General features: G+C 47.3%; 1 protein-coding gene across 1 annotated transcript in view; it reads left to right on the forward strand.

Moving 5' to 3' along the window:
• The first annotated feature begins 268 nt into the window (after window positions 1–268).
• The window catches only part of LOC144765136 (inactive dipeptidyl peptidase 10-like), a 502,355-nt gene continuing 477,039 nt past the window's right edge, over window positions 269–25,584 (forward strand). The window contains exon 1 of the mRNA XM_078650313.1: window positions 269–857. Coding sequence (XP_078506439.1) covers window positions 819–857 — 39 coding nt within the window. The 5' untranslated portion in view covers window positions 269–818. The remainder of the gene's footprint in view (window positions 858–25,584) is intronic.

Below are 25,584 nucleotides of genomic sequence, written 5' to 3' on the forward strand. Positions count from 1 at the left end.
TGACAGATGCAGTGGGACAGAGGGGGGGGGCTGGGACAGAGACAACGTGTATGAAGATGTGACTGAAACGGGCAGAGGGAGGAAGCGAGAGCGAGGGAAGCGGGTCGGTGCGGAGCGGGGGAGAGGTGGATACCGGAAGGGAGAGAGGGGCGTAGGGAGAGGAGAGGCGCAGAGCCAGTGAGCAGGGAGGAGAGAGGCAGCCCGAGGGGAGGGGCGGCGCACACTTGCTGGGGCTGTTGAATGCACTGCGGGAGAAGGAAGCGGAGCTGTGAGGGTCCCACTCTCTCCCAGGGAGACGGAGAAGTGGACCCCGCGAGAAGGAGCCGCTGGCATCTCCCGTGCCCAGGGGCGAGCGACCCCACAGCATCTCCAGTGCCCAGGAACTCAGGGACTAGCCCCCTGGGACGCATTTCCGACCGCCCCTCACTCCCCAGTGTCCAGGAAGCGAATATTCAACAGCCAGGAACAGCACCATCTGGCACCCGGGACCCAGCCATCCCAGTGACCAGAAATTAACCCCTCCGGTGCCATAGGGGTAAAGACATAGCCTCAACAGTGCCCCCAGTCCCTCGCTCGGCTCTGTGACCCAGCAATACCTTCCAGCGCCCAAAAACCAGACTCTTTAGTGCCCTGCAGCTGGTGCCCCTTAAATGCCCAGGACTTAGGCTTTCTATATCCGACTTGTAGTAACCCTTTTGAGGTTGAAGACACCCCTACCCAGCCGGAACGTACTCCAACCTCCACGGTGCCAGGACAAAACCACTCCAGCGCCCGACATAGCATCGCCTGTGCCAGGATAGTGCCCGTCCGGTGCCAGGATGATCGCCACCACCCAGCAGAGCGTGACTCGTGACCTGGTGAGTGCACCCGTGTATTGAGTGTTAGTGGGAGCGTCAGGAGGGAGGTGGGGCTGTTGGCACAGCACGGGTGCCCGCTGGCACCCAGGCAGTAGCGGCGCCAGGGAGTCATGGGCACTAGTGTGAGGAAGGAAAACTCCCCCCTCCAGCTGGTCTTTGAATTGTTTGTAATATACAGCAATATTCAGAGTGGAACAGGCGCCTCGTGCCTCTGGGTCCCGGAGCCACTGCACCTGCTGCGCTAATGGAAGCTGCGCCCCTAGATACAGGGTCACACCCTGGCTCAGACACCCACCTGCCACGGACAGTCTAGCGGCCACGGTCCATTCATTCAGCCATTCACCGGCCTGGAGCGGACAGTCCCGGCGCGGATGCCTCGACACAGCTGTGCGCCTCTCCACTGCCCCCGAGCGGGCAGAGTATGTGGGTTCCTGCCCAGGGACAGGGAGCAGTGCAGGGCCGCCGTCCACCGCCCTCCTCCCGCCCCCTGCCCCCGCGCGCCTGCCGCCTGGATGCATCTCTCGGATGGGGTTATGCGCTCCCGCTCTCCCTGCGCCCTTTCCCTGCACTGCAGCCAGAAGCAAGTGTCCGCTGTCCGAGCGCTGCCTGTGCCGCCTGCACTGCTGCACCCACGTGTTCACTGCCCCCCACAGCACGCAGATCTGGTCCCGGTGCTGGGCTGCACCGCAGTCCCTGTGTTTTCAGTGTCCCTCTATTAAATCAGTAGACCCCCGTGCGCTCACTGCATAGATCAGTCCCCAGCTGAACTGCAACGACCGTGTTCCGTGTCAGCACAGGAGACATTTGGTGCCAAATGCACTGCAGTACCCAGGCGTTAGTGTCCCCAGCACGGCACATATCTCCTGCCGTGCGTGCAGTGCTGCAGTCCTTACTGTCACCAGAACTACTAAGACCCACTGATCCAGTGCCACGTGCACTGCAACGCCCATACGTTCACTGCCACCGGCACCGTAAAGAGCTGCTGAATGTTTGGACCCCATCCCATGAGTCCACTGCAGGGAGCAATGTAAACAGTGTTGTCTTCGTTGCAGTCACTCTGAGATCACTGTTCCCGCACTGCAAAGACCGGTCACTCGTGCACCCACCCCTCCTGTGTTTCTGGCACTTCGATGATCTGTTACCACCTGCACTTCACTTCTTCAATGCCCGCTGTCTGTCTGTCTGTCTCTCACGGTGCAGGTAGCTAGGACCGCCCGCACTGTATCTTCATGTGCCACTGCTCTAGGAGCCTTTGACTTGAACACTGCACTGTCTCCCCTTGTCCTCAGCACCACAAACACGTAGTGCCACTGCACTACATACCCACTGTCTGCCAGCGATGCACAGATCCACATGCAATGCCATCCTGCAGCGCCAGACAAGCTATAATGCACTGCAACCCCCCAGTGTCCTGAGCACTTCCACCGGATTGTGCCAACCGTACGGAACACTTATGTCTGTTAGCATTGCAGAGATGCAGTGCCAACTGCACTGTTATGCGCCTGTGCCCTGCAAAATATAGTGCCTCAAGCGCTACAACCTCTCACAGTCGTGAGCTCTGCCAACACATAGTGCCAACTGCACTGCATCCCCTAAGTCTACTGGAACTGCAGGGATCCATATGTCCTCATAGTCTCTGGAAAATATAGTTACAAACAACAAGGGTTGGATGGAAGCCAGAAGTAATCATTAATAGGAATCAATATAGCGCCACCCAAGCTGCAACCCTCGAGTGTCATGAACACTACAGACAGATAGCACTGCATCTCCTGCGTCTTCCAGTGCCACTTGAATCACAATACTTCTGTGCTCTGTAAATCCTAGCGACCCCCTCACTGCACCCACACAGCTCCTCTGTGTTTTTAGACCACTGCATAGATCCACAGTGTAATCCCCATGTATTTTGGGCACTGGGCACTCTCGAACTAGCTGCACTGTACCCCCTATCTCTTTTAACATTGCAGAATTCCAGTGACACCTGCACTGCAATCTCCCCGTGTCCAGCGACAGCTGCTGTCAGCAGCACTGATGAGTTGCGACCAGTGCAAAAGCCTAGGCACACCGGCGGCGCATTCCCTGTTTTTCAGCACTGCAAAGATCCAGTGCCACCAACACAAGAATACATCGAGTGTCCTCTCACTGCAAACTGACTGCAACACTCCTGTGTTCTGAGCATTGCAAACACGTAATTCCACCTACACTGCATCTCCAGTGTATCTAGTGTCCCGGCATAGCAAGTACCTGGTGCAGCTACACTGCCTACAGTGTGGCGGAGCAGTGGCCGAGCTTCTTACGGGTTCTTGGACGCAACATCCACCGTTTAACATATTGAAGAGACACAAAGAAACTTAAAAAGGCCCAAAGGGCCACACTCAACATGTGACGCCAGTCACTACACTGCATTATTGCTGGAGAAGTGTTGGGGATCAGTTTCAGTCACCGCACGATTCCAGTAATACTTTTGCTTTTTAGCAGGTGTATACAAGATATTAAAGTATAATTAACTTGTTATTACTGAAGTGGTCATAGGTAAAAATGTAAGAAATCCCCCAAAAATATACATACAATCGTTTTACCCACAGGAAAACATATACTAAGTTTCGAAAATGGTTCACCTATTATATAAAATAAAAACTGTTGTAATGGGGAAGGGCGCGGGGGAATAGATTATTTTCTTTCTGATCACAAGAAAAGCCTGTAAACCATTTAACTGCCCAGTAGAGGATACTTCCACAGGCTGTAGGGGCTGGATGAAAGTCAACCAGCAGTGTCCTGGACAGCTAAGGTTACAGGATCATTAGGGACTTCCTCCTCTGTGTATTGGAGGCATAAAAACACACAGAGGCACTTCGTTTTTTTCTATTGTGAAAAAAGTTATTTTTCTTCGCGTCATCTTTTTGGTGCACTTACAAATTAATGTGCCTTCTTCAGGGCAGAATTTCCCTAGGCGTTTATGTTTTGCTATACAATGAGATTTTCTCACTAGATGCAAAAACAGAAAATTGTTGCCGTCGCTGCTTAAAATGAGCATTTCGGAGTTTGTTAAAAACTCTTATTTGAGAAATATTGAAAAATTTGTAATAACCCTGTGTGGATTTCCCACCTGCTGAAAAAGCAGGAATCCTCTCAAAGTTGCCACCTTCGAGACAAAGAAAGTCAGTCTCAAATGATTTAGGGGGTACCGTTTCAGCAAGACTGCCCCCACTCCTCTTCACAATGCATATCTGGGTGAGTTTTAAAAATAGGAACACATGGCAACATGGGGATCATAGTTGTTTTGGACTCTGCTATCCACCGAAATGGCATTTCACAAATTTAAGGGGTGGTTCATCCCAATTAAATGGGGGGCTGGTTTTGTTACTCAGTGAGTCGCAGATGTGCGTGGGCGATGGGCATACTTTCCAATCACAAATCAGCAGTTTTGGACAATGTATACTCAAAACACACCATACAAGGGTTTGTGTTCTCCGACCTAAAGGAATATAATGCCATGTACCGACTCTGTCCTTTTGTGCTGCAGCCAGGTCTGTTTGACATGTCATGCTGACAGATATGGAGGCTCGTGGGGTGTATCACATTAGTCTATCGTATAAAAGTGATGCTTTTCTGCTGTCTGCACGTGCATATGTTACGTAGTTATGAAGCCCCTTTCCTTCTTTCTCATGTACCAGTTGGCGCGTCTGTTTTCAATTCGCAATTAAAAAGTTCGCCCGGAGGATGTTTTATCTGCCTTGCTCTCAAGCTCTCTACATGTTTCGCGAGACCCAGCGCCGCTCGGTTCTTTTCACACTTCCAGTCCCGTAATTTAACGATAAGCGAGGCCGCGCTTCTGACGTCAGGCGCGTGCTCGAGAGCGCGTGTTGAAATGACGAGCCTCTCTTTAGGAGGCGTGTTTGCGTCTTGCCAGACTGTAGAGGGAACCTGTCCCGGCAGTGTGTTAGGAAAAAATTAATGAAAATAAATCAATAAAGCGCAAGTGCGACCTTCTATGAGACATCCCTGACCTGTGAGGGATTAAACCACATCTCTGCAGTGGCGGCTGGTGGATTTTGAAAGTGGTGTGGCGAAAAATGTTATACCCTAATGTAATAAGCGAGCGGAGCGCGCAAGCCTGAACTGCAAAAGGAGGGTGGGGGGTTCTCCCCCGCCAGAAAATTGTGAAAAAAATGGATTCAAATGGTGGGTTTGGGTTTTACACCACATATTTACTGCAAATTGTTGTGCTAGAGTATCCTATAACTCAACAGGGCAGACAAACAACATGTCCAAAGCAGTAACATAGTTAGCCAAAATATATGGTTTCAGACAAAGAAGACCTTTTAGTACAGATGGGATGTCACAAACCTCGCAGTATAGGAACGGTTGCTTACATACAGAGACTTTGAAAAATATGGGGAAAGGCCACAACACATATCATCAAAACGAGCTAAACGAAATAAACACTTTTGGAAGGAGTGTGGCCAGCAACGCTGACATTAAAAGTATATATACATATATGGCCATGTCGAGCTGCCTTTCAGGACCAATAAATCCGATTTCCAATGTTAACTTCTCAGGGAAACTGAACAAAGTTTATAGAGACACGTTTACATATTGGTTGTTCTGCTGGTTATTTCTGTCAGTCTAGATCTGTGTTTATATGCATTGCTTTTGCACTTCAGCAGCACCATTGGCACTTAAGGACAAGCCTGCTTTGTGCGGATCAGCTGCTCTCCTATACCAACACAACCTGCTAGTTTAGCTTGATCACACTTATCGTTCTCTCCCATAGTCCTAGGTACCTGATCTGAGTCACAAGAAGCCTGAGACAATAACACGACCCCTAGGGTTGTGCTGCGCGCAACTACATACATACACAAAACAACATGAAAGATGACACATGCCAATCTGGAGCTACATTATTTGTCAAGATGGGGTGTAAATGAGCGCTTGTTTATTAACTTTATCAGAGTAACCTTTGAATGTGGTAATCAGCTAGTTTTGACGACCACAGTAAAACTTTCTCCAAAAACTTCATATAATTAAATTTGATGCTGTCCTTGGGTAAACAATGAAATATTTACCATAGTTAAGTCAATACTGAAATGTCAAAATTGTACTACCATTCCAGAGAGCAATTTAACACGTGAACATCGGGTAGGAAACACCATTTTAAATAACATATGTCAAAAATATAGGCATGTAAATTACACTTGCCCATTTAAACTCGTTGGATTTCTCACCAGCTACCTTTTCCCTCCTTCAAAAATTTGAGTCTGAAACGAGTCTTAGTATGCATGCCAAATTACAGATGCCCTTTAGGTTACAGGAAGATCTCTACAATGCGTGCATTGTTCACTGAGCTACCTTACCATTGAGGTAATTTGCCATAAGAGACAAAAGCGCACTAGAAGAGCTCTGCATAGTTTTTTTTCAGCATTCTCCTGCCTCATGTTTACTTTAAGACCAAAGAGTTGCACAATTCCCAAACAGATTCAAGTTATTTAGCTTAAAAATCCGAACCCGCTACCTTTATATCCTGCTCCTACTGTTTTGTACTCCCTGAATAAATGTTTAACAAAATGACCAAAGCATGCTTTTAATCATCTTTACTCGAAGTTAGACACGCCTCGTGGACAACAGTGCCCAGTAACATGGCCATCCTTGGCAGTGGGGAAGAAACCTCTCTCTCTTGGCTCTAGTAGGGTTACATTTAGCTTGGTTTCAGGAGTGCTTTACAACATCATGTTTCTGCATCTGGCCTCAATCAATGTAGTCCTTTGGCCACCAAGCACATAGATTGGGCTGGGGTTTTTATAATCCCCACCGTCACTCGGCCTTCCGCCCCCTTCCACCTCTTGCTGAATGTGCTTCCCTGTACACCACTCTCAAATTTAGGGAAAGTGCTGTTACAGCTCACGTTCATGAATGGAATGGCTGCACTGCCAGGCCCGGACTGGCCATAGCGCGCACCGGGCAATCCCCTGGTGCGCCGCACGGGTGGGGGCCGGTTTTGGGCCCTTGGGGGCCGCATAGCTGCAAAATCGGCCCTGTAAAAAAATCGGCCGAAAACCGGCCCCGGCAAAGTGCTAGGCCGGCCTCCCTCCCTCCCCTCCCCCTCCAAGTGGGGAGGGGGCCGGCCGAGCACTTTGCAGGGCCGGTTGTGGTTCCTAGTCCGGCCCTGTGCACTGCTCTAGCACTGTCAGCTTCTCTCCTCACACACAATTACCAGATACTTTATGGCCTCCCTAGCGCTTTGGTTCACTCTCTGACACCAGCAGTTCCAGCGCTAAAGACTCGGCTTCACTAAAGTATGTCCTGCACGCTCTTCCTCATCCTCCTCTCTCTCTTTTACCCTTACCTCTTTCTTAGTCTCTACCACATTTTTATATCTCTTTCTTGCCCCTCCCTCTTTCTTCTCCCCCCTCTGTTGCTATTTCACTCTCTTCCGCTGGCTTTCATTTCTCTTTAAACCTCTCTCTTTTTATTCTCTCCCTCTCTCTGTCCCTCTTGGACTGCCTCTTATTTTTAATTTCTCTCCATTAACCCTCTCTTTCTCCCTCTTTATCTCTCTCTTTTTCACCGACACTCTCCCTTCATGCATCCTTCTTGTTCATTTCTTCCTACTCTCTTCCCCTTTTCATGTCCAGTTAGCAGTATTACTGCAGGCCTTCTTGTAAAAATAAAAATATAACCCAAACCCTCCCAAACATAGCCTGAAAGTCAGACCCGTGCCATTTGTCATCTAAAAGCCACAGAAAAATAAAAACAACCAACCTGAAACTTTTAATTCTATGACGGGCAGGGAAGAGGAGGATTATGCTTAACTTTCTCTTCCCTTTAGTTGAACAGCCGCTCAGTACTGACTAAAGTAAACAAGCACAAGGTGGGGGGAGTTGGAGGAGTAAAAACTAGGTCATCCTCCTGGTTTGTAGATTCAAAAGAAAACCAAAAGTGTTGGGTTAGAGACCTAGTCCACAGACTAATGGCTCCAGACTCATATGGTTAGAGACAAGCCTTGAAGAAAGGAAAAAGTTTTCCTTTCTTGAGTCCCCTCACTCACCAGGATTTCCCCACTGTGACATGCTTCATCATTGGGGCCATCCCAGCTCTCTACGACCTGGGGCGTGCTGCGACTTGCAAAGTTACGTAGAAGCACTTGTAGGTAGACTATGTGTAGTATAATTTTTGGGGGAGTGGATGGAAAGTGAATAAAAATACCTTGCTAGTGGGCATCAGCAACTTTTATTCTTGCTCCTAGGTTGGTATGTCTAAAAAGGGGGGGGGGTGCACTTGCTCACACTGCTCACTTCTCACTAGTGGAGAAGTTACTGCATGACATCATGCCAGGTGAGCGTGATAGGGGAAGGGAAATCCTTTAAGGAGAGTCATTTTCTCACTCGATTTCCCTTCTCTTTTTTAAACTCAGGAGCAGCAACATTGTCGTGGTGTCACCAGGTCTTTAAGTGGAAGCTTTTTCAATATTATATACAAGCAATAGTGGCTGCTTTTTTATCTTATGCAACTAACAACCACTGACAAAGGCAATAATCCTGACTTCTTGTGGGTATGATGTTAATTGTTGTATTATATATCTGGATGAAATGGCAGAAACAGCTAAATACAAGTTGGTGGCACACTATGCTAAGCACCAGAGGCACAACTAGAGCAAAATCTCGGGGGAGGGGGCTAATAAACATTTTTTTTTGGGGGGGGGGGTTAATTCTTTCAGCAATAGGCAGAGTAGAGATGCAGGGGCTCTAAGAAGAGGTGGAAAAAACAACAAAGCCTCCTTACCAAGTAAATAGTCTTTTAAAGACCTGTGAAGTACTCTGGTGCGGCTGCAATAAGATGCCAGACCAGCCCACCCACAGCAATTCAAAAACTGTCTGAGTGTGTGCCCAGGAAGCTATCTCAGCCTGGGCTGACACACACAATGGGGGGAGGGGTGAATCCCTTAGAGCCTTATTGGTGTTGCTCACCTGCTAAGCATGGATTTTTAGCTTACGTATTTACGCCACGCTCTTAATTATATTGGCCACACCCTTTTGAGAGACCCCCAGTTTTTTCATCCCACTTAAAGCCCTGATCACACATATCCTGGCTTGTCGGTTAACTCCCTTACTGACCTACCCAACCTCGCCATAAATTATTTTCTTGCACACTGAAATCCACACAACTACTCACGCACACACATGCGCGTACGTGCAGACACGCACTCCTCGCATGCAGAGATGCAGTGGCGGTGCATCCATTTGGGCGCTGGGGCGTTGCCCCACCTCCCACAAATACCACATGCCCCCATGGCACATTAATCATTCGTTCGTGTATGTTGTGTTCAAATCAAATGTATAACTTTACTTTAGAGTCGCACCTCGCGGCTGACTGTTCCGACGGGCTACGCCCACTTTGGTGACGGAGTCTCTGATAAGCAAGCATTGAGCAACAAGTACTGGCAACAACAGATTGTGAGCGCAGTTGTCAGTGCGCATGTTCGGTTTTGGGCATGGTCATTTTAACGACCAGCCCGTACATGCGCATTACTACTAGCCGCTGCCTTCCCTTAGGAGAGCACAGGACCGAGGGTTGCTTGCTTCGGGGGTTGGGGCATATTTTCTCTAGCCTATCCTGGCGCTGCTAATGCAGCATCTGGATTGGCTGAGAGTGGGAGACACTGCGCAAGTCTGAGGGCTTGTTCATCATTGGATGCGGCAAGTGGGTGGCACAGCACTGCCGCACTGAAGCAGTATAGGCAACCATATTCATACCGCTGTCAAGCAGGATTACTCTGATGCGCTGAGCGGGGAAACATCCTTTAGAACGCAACTTTTACCACGCAGTGCCTTTACGACGCAACTTTTACAACGCAAACCATTACAACGCATTGCGCTGGGGGGGGCGCTCTAAGATAGGGAATACGTTTAATTTACTATCAAACACCTTCCCTAGTGTCCACGGGGACTGGAGTTGGAATAGTAAATTAAACTATTCACTATCCAGCACCCCAAAGTGCTGTGCGTTGTAAAGGTTTGCGTTGTAAAAACTGCGTTGTAAAGGCATGCGTGGTAAAAGCATGCGTTGTAATGTCATACATCCCGCTGAGCGTGCTCGCAAAACTGCACGAAACAGAGCTGCTTCTTTGACATGGTATGTTGTCACCCTGCCTGACTTGGAACGGCCAGTTGGACCCACTGGGGCATACGCACATGGAGGGCTGCTCAACTTCACCAGCTATGACGTCACACCTGCTGTTAGTGACAACATGTAAGGTGCATTATGGTCCTACCAGTTCTGAGTGTCACGAAAAATAAATAACACGCAGTGATGCTTTTAAACGAAGGTGGCCTTGCTGAGACATCGCAGGAAATTTCATTTTAGAATCGTGCGTTTTTAGTGACTCCTTGTTTCAAAGTATAAAGAAAACTGAGAGACGCCGCCATCAGTAACACACGAAGGCTGCAGTGCACACATTTAGGGAGAGAGAACTCTTTGGAACTAGGGGGCATATTATCAAAGAACAGCATTACAATTATTGCTGCTTTAGCAGCAGAAAACTGCCGCTAAAGCGGGGATAATGGCTTGATAGTACGCCCTTGAGATGCATGCGCACATTGATGTGCCTGCTGTCACTGCAGTCCGGAAAAAAACGGACCACCTGTACCAGGGCACAAAACAGAGCCTGATAAAGACCCGTTTCAAGCCCCCTTAAAAAACTGCCGGTGCTCAGCACCGGTGAGACCCAGCCCACTTAAAGCCCTGTGTGTGATTCATATATCACCGCATGTCACAGAGTGGATGCCTCAAAGCGCTACACAATTAGCGAACTGAGGCAAAGGGAGCGGAGTTGTTAGACTGATATATCCGTAAAGAGAATCTCAAAGGCTGACCGTGCACGCCTGTCCTCAGCAATCAGTGGAAGTGAATGTGTGCCAGAGAGATGTCTCAGTGGATCAATGCACGGATTGTCGAGGTCTGTATACTGCCACTCTCAGACAGCAGTGTGCAAGGTTTTCTTTTCACAAATCACACTAAGAAGCTCACAAAGCATTACATTTTATCTACATGAAAGTTACGACTTTTGCTAAAATGTATGTGATATGTGACCTCATTAAACAAAAAAGCGGCTCTGCATGAGATATAGTGCGCAGGAAAGACATATACTCTGTAAGGAGGCGTGTAAATAATTGCAAAGGATGTGAGCCCTTCACAAGTAATAGGCTCACAATTGTCTTTTTACCGGGAACTAAGTACCCCATTGTAGCACTTGACTCACAGGTTAGCGAAACAGAGCAGTCCAAGGGCTTCTCAGGGGAGGTGGTGTGGACCATTAATCTCAATTCACTTGCACACAACAACATCAATCTTACATTATTGTTCATCAAGTGCTTTTTCTTTTAAAAAGGAAAAGCACCCTTACTGCAAAGACACAACTAAATACTGTGCATTAAATTACAGATATATACATTTAGATAAATGAAAATAACTTTGGGGATCCCTTCTATCACATTTCACCCCTAGTGAGTACTGAACCTCATAATCACAATGCCCTCACATGTACTAGATGCAATATCACATTATAAGTGGCGTCATTAGACATAAGGCAGGCCTACTGTATTTGACAGGAGGGTGCTACATTAATATATAAACATTAGGCCTCATTGGGGTAACCTTGTGTTTCTCAGATCCTGGGTATCTGATTGTACATAAACTCAAGTGGGTCTGTCGGATAGAATTTATTGCCCATCACCAAAATCAATAGTTGCACAACTTCTTGTGTGATTAATTCAAATGAGGATATACATCCACAACATGTATGTCTAAACAGCCCAGTTGTTAAGTGACTAACATATATTTTACAGTAATTGCAGAACACTAATTCATATAGTCAATCGATAAGGGGCTTCATAACTGCAGGGGGAAAAAGTGCTGATGCAGTGCACCACAAAAAGTGACTTTATAAATAAACAAAAAAACAAATAGGATTCTTTTATGCACCAGCCCAATATATATCAATATAAAGTCTTTCATGAATGAGCTAATTTAGATATGTCCATAGATGCCCAAAGATTGGAGTTTCAATACAGGCAGCATATAAAACCATCAGCGTTTCTACCCCCTTATAAAGCGTATGCTTTCTTTACATCTAAACAGATCTTCATCAGGTCAAAATACGGAACAACCTGGAGTCGAAGAAAGACTATAAATGAGTCTATAGTAGCCATGACTCAAAAGTCCTTTGGTTTTCCTGAGGAGAAATTTGAAATTTCTTTTCTTCATATCAGAGATAAACAGTCTCAGAAGGACCAATACGAGATACTGATGTCTAAGCATAAAGCATATTAACTGCTGCTGCTTCATAGTAATTCCATATTACTTACCAGTAATCTTCATTACTCCTGGTCTCGTTGTCCATGTCCCAGTCATGACAAAGTAGAGATAACCAAACGCGACAGAAAAAAAGAACAGAGGAATGCTGGGACCCTAACCCCAACCCCTCCCACTGGGAGTACATAAGCAGTACTTACCCAGCATTCTTCCTGAACTTCAAAGCCTAACAGGAAGGCCAGCCATCCGGGAGCGATGGCGGGGTGTAACGAATGGGACAAGGATAACGGGACCAGGAGTAATGAAGATTACCGGTAAGTAATAGGGCATTACTCCCAGGTCCCTCCTGTCCTCGTCCCATTCATGACAAAGTGGAGAATACCAAAGCCAGAAACCCAGCCTTCCAAAACCACCAAGCACACTCAGGAAATGACCCCAGAAGCAGTAACCCAAGGAACGCAAAAAGAAGAACTGCAGGGAACAGGCAGAGCACACAGTCCAGAAAGTACTCCACCAAAAATCAGGGCCCTACTCCATACAAAACAAGTGGGAAACGACCAAGGCGAAAAAATTACAGAGCCACCACCGATGGGGGCAGCAAACACACACCAGGAACCACCGAACCACCAAGGAAGGAGGAGAACCCACCAAGAAACCCCCAAAGGCCGCCAACAACAGAAGGGCAGCGAGTAGGCCACACAGAAAAGAAGACCCAGGAGGCCAAAACCCCCTGGCAATCCAGGAACAGGCCAACAGGGATGCAACCAAGACCCGGAAACCGGGAACCTGGAAAGCCGAAGGCAGCAGCAACACCAAGGAGACAGCCAGCCAAAGAAATGAAAAACAGCACCCAGGCCACATGAAAGGCAAAACCCAAACCGCCAAGCTGATGGGAGAAAGCCACAAAGGCGACAAGGCAAAGAAACCAAGGCCAAAAAGGACACCCCCCAGGGACCCCAAGACAGTGGGGCAGAAAAGAGGAAGCCCCAACAGGACAAAAAAAAAACCACAAGGACGCCCACCGGACAAAAGGCAGACAAGCTCAGCACCACCAGGCAGCCTACCCGATCAGGCAGCAGAACAGACACAGAGCGAGGCCAAGCCAGAATAAAAGGGAAGCCTTTAAGCCAAACAGACACCCAAGCAACCCCAAAGGGAGATAAGGAGAAGAATGTAATGACCCCACAGCCCGACCAACCAGGCACAAAGGGGAAAAAAGGCCAACCACAGGCCAAACCATCCAACCTGAAAAAGAAGGAGGAAAAAGGCCCGCCACAGGGCAAGGCAAAAACCCAAGGAAGCAACCAAGGGCAGGGCCACACAGACCAAACTAGAAAGGGGGGAAGCACTGACCAAACGCCAGCCCCCCTCCCAGACTGAACCGGTCCCCCAGAGAGTCCTGAGGACACCACCACCAAAACCTCCAGTGGAGGACCAGGCCATAGCGCAGGAACGTCTAGCACCAAACAGGAGAACCAACACAGGACAACCACCAAGAACCCAGCACAGGAGAAGGAGCCACAGTGGGAGCCCACAGACAGGCCAAGAGACAAAAGCCAAGGCGCACACTAGAAGGCTGGGAAACCTGGACAAGCCCCTGAACACAGCCCGACAAGGCAGGATACCAGTGCCGAAAGGACAACTAGGAGGACCAGGCAGCCAGAGCCCAGCACCAACCGAACCGGAAAGGATAGGGGAAAAGCCAGAGACCAGAACTCTGGAAAGCCCCAACCCCCCACCAGAAACAAGGCCAGCAACAGAGCCAAACCAAAGGAAAGGCAAAGGGGCGGAAAGCACCAGAGACTGGACCCAACCTGAGTGGGGGCCAGACACGAGAGGCCAGAACAGTGTGGGTGGGCAAGGCAAACCCCCAGGGCCCCCAAGACCAGGGCAACTCCAAACAAAACACCCACATGAGAACACCCCAACCGGAAACCCGGGGGTTGACAGGAGCAGGAAACCACAGCCTCGGAGAAGGCACATACACCCAACACTGGAGAAGAGGCACAATGGCCCCACCAAGCAAAAAGCCAGTTGAGGAAACGGTCCAGTGAACCCTGGACCACACCAAGGAAGTACCCCAAGGGTGCCCCCACACCAGCAGCAGGAGGGCCAAGACCAAAAGAAACGGCAGAGAACATGAAGACCACCAGAAACGCCCCCACAAGGACCGAGCAGACAGCCAACTGAACCACAGACAGGCCAGCCAAGACAAGAGGCCACCGACACAGAACCCACACAGGCCTGGAAGGTGCGGGACAGGGCCAACAGCCACAGCCCCAAAACCAGCCAACCCACAGAGGCAACAACAAGCCAGGGCAGAAGCTAAGCAGACCGCACAGGCACACCAAAGTCATGGGCCAGCATGCACCAGAGGAGGGCAGGAGCAAGGAAAAAAAAAACAGGGCCAGCCACAAGCAAGGCCACCAAAAGCGGGAAGTCAGGGCCCAGGCCAGGCAACCCGCCTAGGCAGGAGGACACGAGGGCCGAACCCACACCCGGGGAAGGATCCTGCAGATGAAAGGCAAAAGCTAAGGGCAGGGAGGGCGTCAGAGACCCCCGCCCAGCACCGAAGGACCAAAACCCAAACAAGGCAACAGCCAATTGGCCCAGACCAGCGAGGGCCGTGAACAGAACAGCAATGCCCCAAAAGAAAACAGAGACAACAGTCAAAACCCCACAACCAGAACGGGAGACAAGCGCACATGGGGTAGAACAGTCCCCACCCCCAACAAGGGAACAGAGACTGTACGAGGGACAAAACCAAAACTAGAATCCAAAGCACAGGAACAGCCCCCACATTCCAACCAGCAAAGACACAAGACAGAGGAGAGCAAGCGGCCACGAGGACTACAAAACAGGAAAACACAGACCCAGAAAACAGAGCCACTGGCAGAGGGACAACAGCCCAGGAACAGGAGGGAGCTGAGAAGCCATAAGCACAAAACCCCGCCCAAACCACAGTGGCAGGCACCAGGAATACCAGCAGCAAGGCGAGCAGGCGCCCAAAGCGGCATGGCAACCCCCATACGGCCGCACCCCAGGGGTGTGGGGGGAGTGATAGTGAGAGATAGAGGGCGGGGGCGACGGAAATGTCCACTAACCAACACAGATAACAGGAGTGGCCAAAGGGGGCGCGCAGTGGAGACAGGAGTTGTCGCCCAGGCAAAGAACAGTGGGCCGAGGCCAAAAACGGCAGGACCACCCCACCCATGCAAAGACCCGGACACAACCGCAGAGGGGTCAGCCCCCCACCAGACCAAGACCACGCCAATCCCAGCAACACAGCCAGCCCCAAACACCGGGGAGTCCTCCCTGGCCGCACCTGCTCTGGTCTGCTGTCAGGGGTTGTGCTGGGTTGGGCCTGGTTCATTCCCTTTTATGGCCATGCTGCATCAAAACCCTGTGCCTGTTTGAAGCAGGCGTAAGGATTGATGCAGCATGTTAGGCATAGGGGCACCCTGAGCCTTGCTGGTGCTGCGTCGCGCTTGCAATGCGACTCCTGCAATGCGCCGCCTTTCCGCCGGGGATGCGACACGCATCTGCCCATTCGTGTGCCACGGTGCGCCGCATTGTAAATGCGGCGCATCAGTGGTGGTGCACGGGTGGTTTGGCGTGTCGCAACTGTTCTGGCGCATCCGTGCTGAATAACAGATGCGCCAGAAGTTGTAATTCTGCCCCAAATTGTATATCCGTTTTAACTTTGGATTATTTCAATTAATCAATACATTTTCACTGCATGTGCATTTAGTTTAATGATCAACAAGTATTTTGGCTTATATCCATGTTTTTTTTAGATTGACAAGTCCTGACAGCTTTGCCAACAACAAAGGTTTGCGAAAAGCATGACAAAGCAAAACAAGCACTGGAAAAATCAAATGGCTGGTGGCCAGCGCCAGACCTATTGGTTTCTCTATTGCTTATTTATACCTTTATTAAGGATATTATCACCTGGTCCAGACATTGCTTTCCATCCACTAAATTTTCTGGTACCTCAGACTTTCCATCCTCCAAATCCTTAAAGCCTTTGCACATGTCGCTGTTAGTGCGAAGCATGTAAGCTCCTGCCAGGACTGCGCTGTTAAGGACTCTTCATAAGAGTGATTCTATTTCTATAGCTCCCAGTTGATGCAGATGTTTGAAACGCCCTTGCAAAGAAAGGGGAGCAGGGTTTCCCAGACAACCTTTGCCTTATGAGAGGTTGTGTCTACTTCAGAAAAGGTAAGAGTTTGATGCACTCCAACTCTGCGTGCTGCATCCAAAAAATCCAATCTTACTTGCGACTACTGAAGGCTCACATCGTTTGTGAGAAAATGGAGAATACCACATTTGAAGCACACGTGGGATGGACCTTGTAAACTGAAGGAAAAAAGTGCAACAGCCATCAAAGTAGGACTACACTACAGTATTCGGAAGGGGCAAAACATTAAGTTCCTGGCCCTGGGTCAGTGTTGGCTGACATTGCATTTAGGAACTTCAGAAGAGTTAACCAGGTTAAAAACATAAGAAAGGACTTTGCCCAAAGTACACAAAACAAAGTAAATACCTCTGTCTATAGCCAGTGATGGACATGTAGCTACTTCCCCGGATACTGCTTCTAATTGTGGGATTTGTGAGGAGAGGTGTGGCGCAGCAGCCAGAGCGGCTGACTCCAGAGCGCGGGGATCACAGTTCGATCAGCAGCTCTGCCCAATACCATGTGACTCTGGGCAACAGCTCACTTAATTTCCCTGCCAGCCCCTAGCGCCTTAAAACCATAAGGGGTGATTTATTTGCGCTTTACAAATAAGGCTTATTATTTGCATATTATTATTTTTTGACAGCCCTCAGGGTAAAAATGTTGGATTGCGACTTGCCCAATTGACTGGCTTTTCGGGTTCCAATCGTTCAAGCTCATTGATGGTGGCAGATGGGCAGAGCACTGTGCTCCCCTTCTTTGATAGCCAGTCTGCCATCTTTGGATGAAGGAAGGGAACCCTGACTTCAAATGCAGAAAGTTCTAGAATCGTTACCTATTTGTCCAGGCAAGGGTGGATGGCACCGCTACCATCTTCTACACTCTTCTCCTCTTTTCTTATGGATCACTTTGGAAACGAGTACCAGGTGAATGAATGGGCTGAGGACATTTTAGTGCACACTGACCGGGAACTCCCCCTCCTGGCCTCAGAACTCTCTGACCACCCAATACATGCAGGGGTAACAATTTTCATTGCCTTCTAAGGCAAAACACAGTATTTGAGGGGGTGCGGTACCTCAAACACTAGAAAGAAGCCACCTGTACATGGAGTTCAGGAACTCAATGCCTACATGTTCTCCACCCCCTCTTAATGAACGGTTGAAAATATAACGCCCACAGATCAAGCCTACATCCGAACCAGACCGCTGGATGAGTTCTCTCTTGTCATTTGATATAAATCATAAGTGTGCTGTGCCTGTAACACATAGTCACCTCCCTCCCAAGGAAGGGATGAAGAAATGAAGGAAGTGACCCAAGTCACTCGCGGCCACCTCTCAGCCTTCCACACAAATGACGAGTCGGTCAGACAGTAGAGAATACACACCAAGTATATTTTATTCAGGTACACTCAAGAGGAGTCCGGTCTGACCAGCCTCCTTGGATTGCTGCAGAGGGACTGACTTCAGCAAACATAGATATACAATATGTACGCCTTCTGAAACAAGAACGTCCCACCACTTATGGAAATCTACTATCAGGTGCCGCTAAAACAAAGGAGTGCAGTGAGATGAGTTTCGACTCTGTGACTGGGCATACGTTATCTACTTGCCAAGCTTATTCTGTTCATGATACAGCTAGGCTAATGCGAGAAAGCTCCTATCTATGGACAAAGGTATGCACTAATTAGAACAGTGTATTCGTTAGCAGAGCAGGGCCTAACCTTGAAGAAATGAAAATTTCCTCAAACAGCCTTTCGAGTCGGGGAATACATAGCTAGCGGCATGATTCAAAATGGCGGATGAGCCTAAAACGGTGTCGCAAATGCTAACTTAACACGTACAATACATGAACAGTACAGCTAAAACATTTTTGTTCCAACAGAAGCCCTTCAATAATAGGAAGATAGACGTCAGCTCGAGCACATTAGTGTGTGTGTGTATGTGAGGGGGGGGGTCCTAACGGGTGAAGGGCTTTTGCATCCCACTGAGTGGGATCTGATGAAAGATTGAGCACTTTGAATAATGAACGAAGGCCTCTGCTGGAGACCTGATCTCACTTTGCCAGAGAGAAGAGTTTGCAGAATCACCCATGTGGGAGACTGGAAGTGTCGGAAAAAAATTCTGAGCTCTGGGAAATTGCAATGACAGTGACTGCGACTAGAGGCATTGGCATCCGGGCAGGATGAGGAGTATTACCATGCTGGCACATTGACGCAGAGCCACATAAAGAGCCATCAATGAGAAGGTCAGCTCAGTAAGCGGGCCTACTAGGGTAACCAACTGCACCCCTACCATCAGCTTTCCGGATAATATGTTTATGATGGAATTCTTACCAAAGATCTTAAAAGTGAATTTTGTCATTCCAAGGATGACGTGGTCTGTCTGAAAACTACAGGTGTGAATCTATATGTCCCTCAGGAAGATCCGAGAAGAGGGTCACGAAGGATCCGTATCACCTGTGATAGTCATACATGACCTGGAAGAAACCTTGTTGCTGCATCCTTGGGCAGGATGTTGACGAGAAGTGCTTACCTTGCCTGTCTCAGCCAGGCTTTCAGGTATTTTTTTGATGGAGACTCCTCAGGATGCCCCCTCATTGGGCTAAGGGATTGTTATATTTGATCAGCTCCCATCGCCTGGAGTTAGCTTATAGGTACTGACGTAGAGGACTAACCTCCTGAACTGGTGAGCTGGGTGGACTGGTCCCCACAAGATCCTCTTCAGGGAACACTACCTTAAATGAGCTGGCTTCCCACTGCTGTCTGCTATGTTGTTAGCCAGCTCGGTTTGCTCTTTAGAAATGACAAAACATACATATATACATATCTACTGTATTGAATTACAATTGCATTTATATAGCATTTACTACCCCTGATGAGGCATCAAAGCGCTTTTTCGGCGAGTAGCACGCTACTCCGGAACCCAGAAAGGATTAGTGGTGAATTAGTATAGTGAAAATATGAAAGTAATTTCGGTGGTGGATATGTGAACCAGTTATTAGGATTGAGAAGGATAGTGGAGGGATAGAAGAGGGGAAAAGGTTTGAATTCATATAGCGCTTGCTACCCCCAGAAGGTGTGTTGATGCACTTTTTCAGTGAGTAGCACGCTACTTCAGAACCCATAAAGGATGTACAAACATATACACATATGTACATACATACATATTGGCCCGAGAAGGGAGAAATGTGAATCCCCAGTGTTTAGTAGGTGTTCTGTAATGACGGGGCACTGAGGGTAGCCAGGCATACAGACTGCTGTGCCTCAGTTTCTCCTTCTCCCTATTACCTCCAGAAGCAGGGCTCTTTTTTTCTCCTCACTGGGGATAATTCCTAGCAGGGCTCATTGTGCCTTGGCATGAGGGTGGTGGCACTGATTCCTCAGGATCAACATGCAGTAGTATAACCACAAAGCATTGTTCTTAAGATGAGTCTTTTAGAGATTGACATGGGTGGAATGCTCCTGGGAGGAGGCTCCATGTGTATGTTTGCAAGGGCGTTCATTGAGGAAACACCTGGAGTCAGACTTCTCTACCAGTACCTCGAAGCAAGCCCTACTGTAAGAACCACATGTGTAAAATCTCAAAAGAAGCTCTGGAAACCCCCACAAACATAGGATCATCGCGCAAGCTGTTTATTAACCGCATGCGCGCTGCGGCGATTTTCGCGCTACGCGGCTTTTTTCAAAAAGCCGCGTTACATGACGAGCTCAGCTCGTCATCAGCGTGCGAGCGGCGCAACTGATGACGAGCTCAGCTCGTCATCAGCGCTGAAGGGGTTAAGAAAGATCTTCCTGTTCCTAATGGCAAACCCCAGCATCAGAGGTCAGGGAAGAGAGTCAAGCATTAGGGAACAGGCCCTGATGTATTTAAATGATGGTTCTTGTCCTTTTAATGCCTCACTTACCACACAGCCCAAGCTGTTTTATTGCGAAAGACCTTTTGTGGGCAACCCGAAAATTTACATTGGATTAAAGCCCACTCATTGCTTACCACTGGTTGGCTTTATTGTCACTCTCATTTGCGTGCTTCTAATTCTATGGTTTATCTTCCCCTTTTTAGTTTTGACGCTCCTTTTGAACAAAGGCTCTTTGTCATGATTTTAACTGGTATCCTTCCACTGCTTACTACTTGTTCTGTTTGTTAAGCTCTCCATGACAGTGCATGTGTTTTCCAACTCTGTTCCTTGTGTGTTTCATTCTATCCCCGCCAAATACCGCTCCACCAGTCCGTGTTGCTCTCTCCTCTGCTTGATTCTCGCTCTATTTTGTGTGCCCCCCTGGCCACCGAGCTCCGTATTGCTCTCTCTCTTGTGGGCTTACATCTAATGTTGCTGTCTCCCTCATGTGCTGCTTTTTACTTTCTCCACCACTCAGTCCCTGTTCCAGTTCTGGATTAAACCCTGTGGAGGCCCCTAGGCAGTCGAAACTTCGGGGCACCCCCTCGCAATTTTTTTTCTGTCTTTAGGAAACATTTTAATAAAGTTTGATTGTAATTTTCTCAAGTCAATATTATTTTGATCTGTTGCTGCAGGGACCCTAAAAGGAGTGGGGCCCATAGGCCGGTGCCTACTTTGCCTATTTGGTAATCCAGAACTGCCCTGTTCCTTCCCCCACCTGCATATTTGTTGTTACCAGTGGTGGCCGGTACGGTACGGGGCTGATGGGGCAGGGGGTGAGCGATAGATGAAAAAAGAAATTCATTTACCTGATCTCACCACGTTTGTTTTCCCTCTCTCCCATGTCGGGTCTCTTCCAGGAAGCATCCAGGCTCCCCACAGACAATCACAACACTGCAATGCAGCGTTGTGATTGGTAAGTACCTAGGCTCACCTGAGCCAATCACAACACTGCAATGCAGCATTGTGATTGGTCTGAGCGCTGTGGTTTGACGCTGAGACAGGGTTGGGGACCTGGGCATGTTCTCCACTCAGGCTGTAATGCAGCCTGGGTGGAGAACATGCAAAGTGCGCATGTCCAGCCCAAGACTTTTGGTCAAAGGATCATGTGCACTTTAGAGAGTGCAGAAACCACTCCTCCTCTCTGATGTCAGGGGAGCTAAGCCCCGCCCGTGACAATACTAAAAATAAAATGATAATAACTTCAGTTATTATCATTTTGTGTTTTCTTGTACAACGCTCTGTGAGCTGTTGAGCGATGCTCCTCCGCCTTAGCAGAAGAGCCGCCACTGGTTGTTGCTCTCCCATCCCTCGTAGTACTTCACAATTTTTGTATTTATTTTTTAGCCCAGCATTTCACATTTGCTGCCAGTCCACTCCAGTTTAAGCAATGCACTTTAGAGCAACTGACCCTTTTATTTTTATTTTAGCAATTCAAGTGGCGCCCCTCATCATGGATTGGTACATTTAAAAAAACTGTGACTTATTTTACAAATGATACAGAGCATTTTGTTTAAATGACTGTGAACCTAAATATTGGAAGCTTGCGAGGGAAAAGCAACGTAATGTCCTCATTCCTTGCATGAGAACATATTTAGAAGAAAACAGCATATCTTGTCTCCTAAAGGAGCAGGTGTTTTGTTTTTTTAAATAAATAAATGTTGACATGTACTGGGACATCGGTGGGAGTATGCAGTGATCCCTGGTTGAATGTTTGCTCCCTCGAGGCTGAGCGACATGATTCCTAAAGAGGTCTGTTAAGCACAGCTTTCTCTTTGCAAATTAGTTAACATTCCAGCTCGGTGGTCCGTAACTGATCAATTTGCAATTGCAATCGACTTCTCAAGCAACTGATACATACATTAACAACTTACACACATGAGGTCGACAGCCTTTCACACCCTATCCTATTAGAAAGGGTCACAAAATCCATTTATGAGCCCATTTTTTTTTACTTCTGTACATTGTAAAAAGTTATCTTTTGGTTTCAAATGTTAGGGTTTGGGGACTTACAGGATTTGTGATCAGAAAATGTTATTGTACATCAGACAGGCACTATATATGAGGGAAAAATTATGTGTTGAGGAGCAACATAACATGGTAACTAATGTAGAAGAGGAGGAGGGTAGGTCCCATTCATGATGTGAATAAATACATTTATTTATTTCAATTAATAAAAATTGTAACACAAAACTGTACATAATATATCCTTTCGGGAACCTTATTAGTTCAAACATCAACATGTCATTTCATTTAGTTGATTTCGAAAATAATACAATTAATCAAGGAAACAAATAAAAACCGTTAAGATTTGATATGTGACCACAACACGTAACTTTCGGTATGCCTTTAGACCACAGTTGGGCTTTTGCCTATGAGACCTTGAAGTTTTCATGCAAATTTTGCTAGCCTTGTACATTCCATCAGGGCCTCCAGATTAAAAAGAAGTTCCATTGCATCTGAGGAAGTGCAAGTGCCGTATTTAAGAAAAAGTGGTTTTAATAAAGTGCAACGTGCCTACATCAAATATGGGCAGATGCAGACTAGATGAGCCAGGGTTTCATCATACCGGTGGCACAGTCTAGAAGAGGTGACTGTCGTGAGGGATTTCCAGTGGGCATTTATATCTTTCATTAGCAAAACCATGACTCTGACTGACTAAATTTGTTTTAAATTGATTTATTCAGTGCAGAGTTTAGATAAGGCTGGCTTAAATTGTCCTTGTAGGAGCTGACTATGAACCCAAATATTACTTCTAGAAGTTTCTATCAGCCCCAGGTCTTCTTGCCTAGACAAAAGTCTTACTTGTTTCTTTAAGAACATTTTTAAAATTCCCAGTTGATGGCTAAGATTTCCCCAGTTGGACCTGTCAAGACTTAGGTTAGTACTGGCAGTGGATAGAAAATCTGCCCAGGGGTTTTTGCGTTTTGTAAAATGTTCTTTCAGGGTTGCCTTCATAGAGTTTGGAGGATAGTAACGGATGCTAGATGCCCAGTGTTAGTAGGATTGTTTACTTAGGCCAAATTCCAGCCACACCAAGGCATTCCGTGTCTGAGCAGGAATTTGGAAAATATGTTTAAACCCACTGCAGTGGGCAGACTCAATGATATTGACCAGCGCCCCATGTAATACTAGTTGCCAATAGGTAGTAGCTTAGCTTTTATAACCTTTTAGATTTGCTCAGTCGATGGACTATACAATTTGGAGTTAAGTTTGCACAAGGCGTACGTAACTGCCTTAGCTTTTGCTTCAGTGTTCAGTGGGCCAGATGCCATTGGTCATAAACCAGACCCCCAGATAATTGTATTTGGATGTAAAGGTTATTTCCGGTTTGCCCAATCTTCAATGATTTGTTTGTTTGTTTGTTGGTATGTTTTCCAAAGATCACTACCTTTGCTTTATTGGTGTTGGCTGTTAGTTCATAGGCATGGTTATAAATGCTTAATGCATCCAATGCTCTTTGCAGCCCCGTATTTGTGTGGTCCATTAATGCCATATTGTCAGCATACTGCATTTAAAACAATCTAGTCTGCCCAATTTGTTGCTAACGAGTTGGCTGTTGATATTGAATTACCCAAGGCTGCAGAGGTGACACACGCAGCCTTGTTTCAGCACTGGTTCATAAACACCTTCTGAGTTGCTACTTTCTTGGTTGGTTTGAAACTTATCCAGGTTTTGGTATAAAGAGCAATAATGGCATTCAGCAGCGTATTTCGGATCCCCCGGTTTTGTAATTTTTGCCAAAGTAAGTTACTGTTGAAGCAGTTGAGCGCCATGGAATGGTCCACGAAAAAAGCAAAAAGAGGATGCTGTTTTTCCTGTGTGCCCTGTTCGACCGGTTAGGCTAGGGCTAGAATGTTGTCTAATGTTGAGGCTCCTGCCCTGAAACCTGATTTGTACACCAGTTGTATTTCTTCACCACTAACCAAATGTTGGAATGCCTGTAAAAGAGACTTGCATATGCCTTTACCTCAATATCCAAAAGGGCTATCATCCTGTAACTATTGGGATCTGCGGTGTTGCCTTGTGTTTGAATAGATTGTAGTAGAGAACCTTTCTAGTCTTCGGGAATTGTTGCATTGATCATGCAAAACTGATATAGCAGGGCAAGTATAGTTGCCCAGAGCACACAGTCCTTTTTAAATAGCTTTCCTGGTAGACCATTGGGACCCGAGGCTCTGTTACTTCTGATTTTATTTAATATTGTGGACACACAGTTGTGCACGTCAGAAGGTTTGCTTGCATCTTCACTAGTTGTTTGCCTTGCCCCAATTTTTGATCCGGTGACGTTCTGACTACTAGTGCTTGATAAGAGTGATTGATTGTCTGGAAGGGTTCTGATGGTCGCCTTGCAGTACAGTGTTTTCACATGATTGATCCATGGTGGACTTGAAACTGCTTTTCGTCAGTAGTGGCCATGCCTTGCCAGTGTGTTAATGTGTTGTCAAAATTCTGCTTGTCTGCTTGGAATTTGAAGACTATAGACATGTAGCCATTGGGATTCTTCGTGTTGTGTTTTTTTTATAATTCCATATGTTTCTCTTGTGCGTATTCCTGCTGGCTGCTATCCACTTGTGATGTGACCCGTCGTCGCCCATCCATTTATGGTTACGTTTAGCCTGTCTCAGTGTTCTTTTACATTGGAGAATCTTAGTGCAGTGGGGTTGGTGATGGCAACATGCCCTTTCTTTGGACCTCAACCAAGAGTTTGCTGGCTTGTCCAGCAGTAGGTGGCACAACTCCGACGCCACATTTAACCACTTTAGAAATATGTTCTCCTCTGTTTGGTCAGCCAATTTTTTCCCGGCTGCCAAACCAGATGTGTCAATTTTATTCCACTTTAGTCGTCTCAGTAGCGTGTGAATTTTCTTCCCTGTTGGAAGAACCCAGGGTGTTTATGCACTTGGTGCTGCGTACTTGTAGAGAGATTGCCATGAGCAGAGGAAAATGGTCACTAGTCTGCTCTTTTGGTTTTCATAGAGAACTTTGCTCATAAAGAATAATCAATAGTTAATTTATGGTTGTGCAGGGGGTGTTGTACTCTGGCGTGGGTGACATCTTTTACAGACCTCAGTTGGTGGGTGATAAAAAAATAGTTTAAAATGTCGTCAGCTTGGTCCCTGGGTAGGGTGGCTTGTTTTCCTATTGCCAGGTTGTGAGTGTTAAAATTCCCAGCCATTATAATCTCACACTTTGTGTAATTGCTGAATAGTTCTTCTAATGTATCAACCAGTTTCCTCATCTTACTATGTCAGGGGCTATCCTTTCAATTGAAGTGCACATTCAACAATAAAATCACCATTTGGGACCCATTCATTTTCAGGCCTTGCAGATGCACGGCCTGGACCATAT

This window comes from Lissotriton helveticus, chromosome 1_1 (genome assembly GCF_964261635.1).
Source record: "Lissotriton helveticus chromosome 1_1, aLisHel1.1, whole genome shotgun sequence".
NCBI lineage: Eukaryota > Metazoa > Chordata > Amphibia > Caudata > Salamandridae > Lissotriton > Lissotriton helveticus.